Below are 6,000 nucleotides of genomic sequence, written 5' to 3'. Positions count from 1 at the left end.
CCCTCCTCCCTCCCGCAGCCGCACCGAGCCACAGACCGCGGCGGGGCCGGGCAGGGCCGCACCATGACCGAGACCACCAAGACCCACGTTATCCTGCTGGCCTGCGGCAGCTTCAACCCCATCACCAAGGGGCACATCCAGATGTTCGGTCAGTGTCCGCGGCGGCGGGGCGGGCCCGGGGGGAGGGGGGGAAGGCCTGGGAGGGTCCCTGGGGCTGCACCCCAGGGTGCGGATGGCGGCGTTGTGGGGGTTCGGGGCGAGTTCGGGGGCGCGGCTCCGCTCCCGGGGAGCGCGGCGGGGCCGGGCGCTGTCCGCGGCCGGTGGTGCTGAAGGCGCCGCGGGCGGGGACCGCCCGGGCCTCCCGAACCTGTTCTCCATCCCTGGCAGCGGTCCCCAGTCCTTTGGGGCTGTCCCTCTAGCATGGCCGGGTTCCCCGCTCTGCACTCACATTCTCACGCTCCAGCCCCCGTAGCCCCTGGGGTCGGTCCTGGCGCTGTTTGTCCGCTGCTATCCGTCCTCGGGTCTGCGAGACTGCAGCCGCTGCAGCACTTCCATTTCCTCTGACCAGGGAGGAGATAGAGCCAAGCAGCCACAGCCGTGTACAGAAGTCAACAAAAATGCAGGCACTTAATGGAGGTACTGGAGTACTCAACCATTAGATTGATACTAGGTCGAAGGAAAGGGAAACGTTCGTGTGAGATGATGAGTATTACAGAGCATCCCTGTGATGATACAGATCACGGGGATGCTGGAATCGCTGCTACAGCCTGCTTAGGCAAGACAAGAGGGAGGGAAGGAGGGAGAGAGAAAGGGCAGTCTCCATCAAAGGCAGTCTGACATGCCATAAATACTGTTTGGGTAAAGCTCAAAATGCCTGGAAATCCCGAGGCAAACAGTGGCTCACTTGGCTGGGGAGGAGTCCTGTGAGAGTGAAGTGTCCACTGCAGACCACCCTAGAGTGCAGAGACAGGATTCATGCTTTATGTCTGATAGGAGGTATAAGGCTGGGAAGCAGATACTGAAGGTCTTGTGCTTCTCCAGTGGAGAAGCATGCCTGGGGTTTCTAAAAGCTGTATGTAAGTTTTTAAATATATAAATGATATAAAAATAATTGACATCATCTTGGGGTATTTCTGCATCAGACCTTGTTTTCGTAGAACATAATGAGTTGCACATCAGAAGTGTTGCACATTAGAAAATGATGGTTTTCTTGATGCAAAGGATCACATTGTTATTCCATTCCATAAGTGCCAGCAAAATGTAGGCCTGGACGCCAATATGTTGGAAATTTTTCTAAAAAATCCTATTCCCTGAGCAAAAAGAAATTGCTAACAAGGATCAAGAGGAACTATTTAAAAATAAAAACAATTATTAAATTAAATTACAGTGACTTGGTTGATGGAAGCAACCACTGATGAAAAAGATTCCTGTAATTCACATTTAGTTTTATTTTGATTAAATAACATTAAAGATATCCATGCAGCCCTTATTCAGTGGACTAACAACAAGTAACAAAATGTGTTTTAGAAAATCAGGATCAGTGAGATATTAGTATGCAGTGTGTGTTCTTACAGACTCGCAATAAGATGTTCTTTTTGCTCAGTACTCTTCAGTATCTTTATCAAAGATGTGAAAGAAAATATATAATCCCTGATGGTAAAAAGTGGCCATGACCCCAAAGTGGGCAGAATAGCAATTCCTGCTGGTAATGAGTCAGTTGTGCTGCCTGACTCAGGTTTTTTTAATAAAAAGGGCTTGTTCAACAGCAAAGTCAAAGGCAAAGTCATATGTCCAGCAAGGAAGAACGCACGTCAAATATAAACAAAAGGCAAATGTCTTCTGCCGAACAGCGGTGGTGTCAAGGACTGAGGGGGAATTGTGCACAATCCACTGAATGCAAACTCTGTGTGGTGTTGTAAATAAAGCAGCAAATGTGATCCTTGTAGATATGAGCAGGGGAATATCAAGCAGAAGAAGAAAGGTTGTATTATTTTCATGTACACCATTAGCAAAGCCCTTCTCTGAGGAAAAGTGACAAGAATTACATTAGTTTTGGAAGCCAGGTTTTGTGGCAGGAGACTAGGGAAGCTCAGTCCAGATCCATCCTTAAACATGTTAAGGGGCATATTGATGTGCTTGGAGGAGGGATATGTGTATGTGCTGAAAGTGGACAACTTTGTCCAGCAGAATAAGTACTGGTGAGATGCCAAGAGCGGATCCCACACCACTTCAGCCTACTAATCTGTTGTGCTGTGTACTAATCTGAGTGAAGGTAATTAAGAAATATGAGAAAGTACCTGGGTACCTGATGGATTCTCTGTCACATGAAGGCTGTAAATGAACACTCCTTCATCTTTCAGGAAGACAGGTTTTAGCTCAAATAGGGTGGCTTGATGTGGAAATTTTCAATGCATGCATCCTGTAGAGCTCCTGGAATACAATACTTGAGATACCTGATAGGGACAAAAGGGACTTCCATGAGGAAAGGACACAGAATTTAGCTTCTGAATCCCTCATCATTTTTGTTGGAGGAAAATTTCTTCCCAAGTCTAAAAATGTAATCCTGTGAAGCCATAGGAATCTCAACCAAAATCTGTGTTACTCTTCTAGCTCTTCACTATAGAGTCCAACTCTATCCTGTAAATGATGCATTTCAATCAGCTGAATTTGGGCAAAAATATTGTCTTCTTCATTCAGACAAATATTTGGGCTTTGAGAACCTAATAGGAGGAATTTTTGCTTAACACAGAGACAATTTATCTCTTTAACATACAGCATTAATTAAGCCAAAAGGAAGTACAATATTTGCTCAGGTATGTTACTGTAAACACACTTGTATGCCAACCATCATTTTTATCAGTGTGGATTTTACCATGTTTTATTCAGACCAAAACCCAACCTTTTCCCATAGGATTTTTGCCTGAATAGGAGATTAGTTAATTATGTGGAAGTCTCTTCTAGTGGGGGAAAGATTCCCATTGAGTTATTCTTTCCATCAGTCATGTAAACTTAAGACCCATCATTATCATTGGGATTGCAGAAAGCTGGGATTCTTCTTTCAACCCCAAATCTCCAACTGCATCCCACCACTGAACCTTGTGAGTAGCTGAACTTACTGCAACAGAGCTCCCTGCTTTGTCTGCCAGTTATAATTCTGGATCACTGGGGCTCCCCAAATGAGGCTGAATCATGCCTGTGGATACAAAATGAATATCATACACATAAATTAATACTTTGCCTAAGACATATAACATACAACAAAAAAGTAGGTGAGACACAGTCATGTACAGCCATCTCTACCAAGCGGTTGAGGCAAACACCCACACAGTCCTGAAAACACTCCGAGTTATTTGTGGTATCAGCTGCACTTCGAGAGGTGTTCTGAATCATAAATTTCCGTTGTGTTTTCTAGCTTTATGTGGCTGTGAGAAAAAGTTTGGGATGGTACTGTGGTGGGGTGGAATGATGGAAGGACAGAGAGGACAAAGGTTATTTCCAAAGCTCGACACAAAAATTGAAACTCCATTTATAGCCTAAGGAGGTATTGAGAAGAAAAAGCAGAGCCCAAGCAAAAAGTCTTAATAATTGAAGAAAAATAAGATTCAGAACAAAATCCTGTGTTAAAGCCACATGAAAGCCCCACCACTGTTCGATGCAGGCAGCTCCCCTGCTGACCTCAGCCAACACACACCAAACCCCAAGCAGCTCACTTTCATTTCCTGCTGCCACTCAGAGGAGCACAGAGCAGGGGCCACTGCTTAGCCCTCCTGCCCTGCAGCAGCTCGGGAGGGGAACCTCCGAGACATCTCTGCACCGGCTTTGGATCTCAGCATGAAGCCCCGGACACGCTGAGCAGCACAGACACCCAGCAGTGGGTTCTGCTGTCTCAAGTGCATCTTCTCCGTCTTGGCTTCCTCACAGTTTGCCTCCCCCTTCCTTCCCATGCAAGCAATGCCACCCAAAGGACAAAAGGCAAGGCACCAATGTCAAAAGCAAAACCTAATCCATGCAGCTCTGCTAACACGTCAAAGCCCACGCTGGCGTTCTGCCAGACAATGAGCTTGTGCTTGCTTTGACAATTAAATCACTTCCCCATGTGGCCCCAGCTCAGGCAACCCTAATACAACTGTGTCCAGAGCTTGAAAACCAAAAGACAGCTCTGTAACCAAAATTGAAAGCAAATTTTTTCAATCAAAAAATATAGTTTGTTTTGAAGATGGTCTTGGATAAAATACTGGGAGTAAAGGCATCACCAGACAAGGTCAGAGGCTCCAGGGTCTCTGTCATGGTGTTTCAGAGTTGGAGACAGAGCCAACAAATAACTGGATTTAGAAGGAAGGTGCTGAGAGTAGTTTCTTTGTAGGTTCTGCAGTGGAAAGGGCTTGTACTGTGCTGTGGATATGTGAGAATGGGAGGATTGTTCTGATGATTTCTTCAAACTGAAATTAGGGTTTTGTTCAACCAGACAGCATTTCACCCCACCAATATGCATTGTTTTGATACTGATTTTTTTCTCTATTTTCATTTATTCATTTTTCTTCAATTGTAGAAGAAAAGGCCCCTCTGGAATTGCCCACACCTCCTATTTTGGTACTTCAGGTTTGTTTTTTTTTCTTGCCTTTTTAAGGTTCTAAAATTCTTCACAATCCATTCTTTTCATGTGCAAACTTCTAGCTTTGTTCACAAAGCCTTGCTCATCAACTACAGTTTTATTTCTGCCCAGCTCTAAGACCAACTTCATCTCCAGGGATGGGATGACCCCTCAATTCCCTTTCCACCTTTGCTTATCAGCCTGCAAGTAGCAGCGCTTCACTGGGGCCTCCCTGCTCTTGCAGAGGAAGATATCAGCCTTCCTTCCTCCCTTCTGGGTGCACAGTGCCCACAAGGTCCAGCAATGTGGGGTCTGAGGTCCATGGGGATGTTCAGAGCTGATCTCAGAGGCAGCAGATTGGGTAACCCCCATCCCCAAAAATGGGACATTGACTCAGTCACAGGGACTTGGCTTTTTTTTTTAACAGCTATTTTTGGGGTTCTATGAAGAACTTGAAGGCAAACAGATGATTCTGATCAAATCTCTATCATCTGCCTGTATCCACACTGCCTCATCTCCTGCAGGTGGGTTTATGGAGTGATGGGTTGCTCCAGCTCAGCTTCTTTGGAAGGAAGAGATTTGTGAGATGTCATTCAAATGTGGCCCTCTCATAGAGAGTTTTGGTATCTCAGATATTATAAACCTGTTTAACTATGGAGTTTCCCCATCTACCTAATTTTAAACAGTGCCCAGGACCTGGACTTACACAGAAAAACCCTGCCTGTAAATAGCCTGAATCCTGAAAGTCAGCAAACCCCCATTATTCTTCCCTTTTTGTCTAATTAAATTTTCCTTAAATCCTATGTGCATCTGTTATTGAAGAGAGTTCATATCCCAACCAACAGCTGGGTAGAAACAATTTCTGGTGGAAAACGATTTTTTGGTGGAAAGAGGACTCTGTTATGAAACATAAAACCCTCTTGCCTGGTTCTTAAGAAAACTTGAACAATTAAAAATCTCAGCAGGCTGCTCTTTGATTATCCACTGCAATCCTTGCAGAGCAGCAGCACTGAGGGCTACTGCATCCCATAGCAAGGGATTTGAGATGAAAGGACAGAGTTTGCTAAGGGGGATGAAGAGGTAGGAGCTGAGGCTTTTGTTAATGATGCCTTGTTTTACTATCCTGAATTTCAAGAATCACTTTTTTCTTATTTGATTGAGATGACTGAACTGCAGAGCAGTTTAATGAGAGCATCGCTGCCTGGAACAGAGCTGGGAGAAATGCCTGAGCAGCATGACAGTTTCACCCTTTCCCCTTTGCTTAAGTAGGAATACATCGGCAAATGTCCAGAAGCAAAATTCCTTCTCCCTCTATCTAACAAAAGCTTGTCAGGAGCTTGAGAGAGACTTTGCTCTGCTGTCTGCAACATGAGTAAGAAGTGCGGGCCCCTGTGAGGCTGCCTCCTGGT

At 45.3% G+C, this 6,000-nt stretch overlaps 1 protein-coding gene across 1 annotated transcript in view; it reads left to right on the top strand.

The window, feature by feature from the left end:
- The window catches only part of NMNAT2 (nicotinamide nucleotide adenylyltransferase 2), a 24,698-nt gene continuing 18,698 nt past the window's right edge, over positions 1–6,000 (top strand). Inside the window, exon 1 of the mRNA XM_040073270.2 lies at positions 1–148. Coding sequence (XP_039929204.1) covers positions 64–148 — 85 coding nt within the window. The 5' untranslated portion in view covers positions 1–63. The remainder of the gene's footprint in view (positions 149–6,000) is intronic.

This window comes from Hirundo rustica, chromosome 9 (assembly GCF_015227805.2).
Source record: "Hirundo rustica isolate bHirRus1 chromosome 9, bHirRus1.pri.v3, whole genome shotgun sequence".
NCBI lineage: Eukaryota > Metazoa > Chordata > Aves > Passeriformes > Hirundinidae > Hirundo > Hirundo rustica.
Note: the sequence above shows the minus strand (reverse complement) of the source record. Positions and strands in the feature narration are given on the sequence as shown.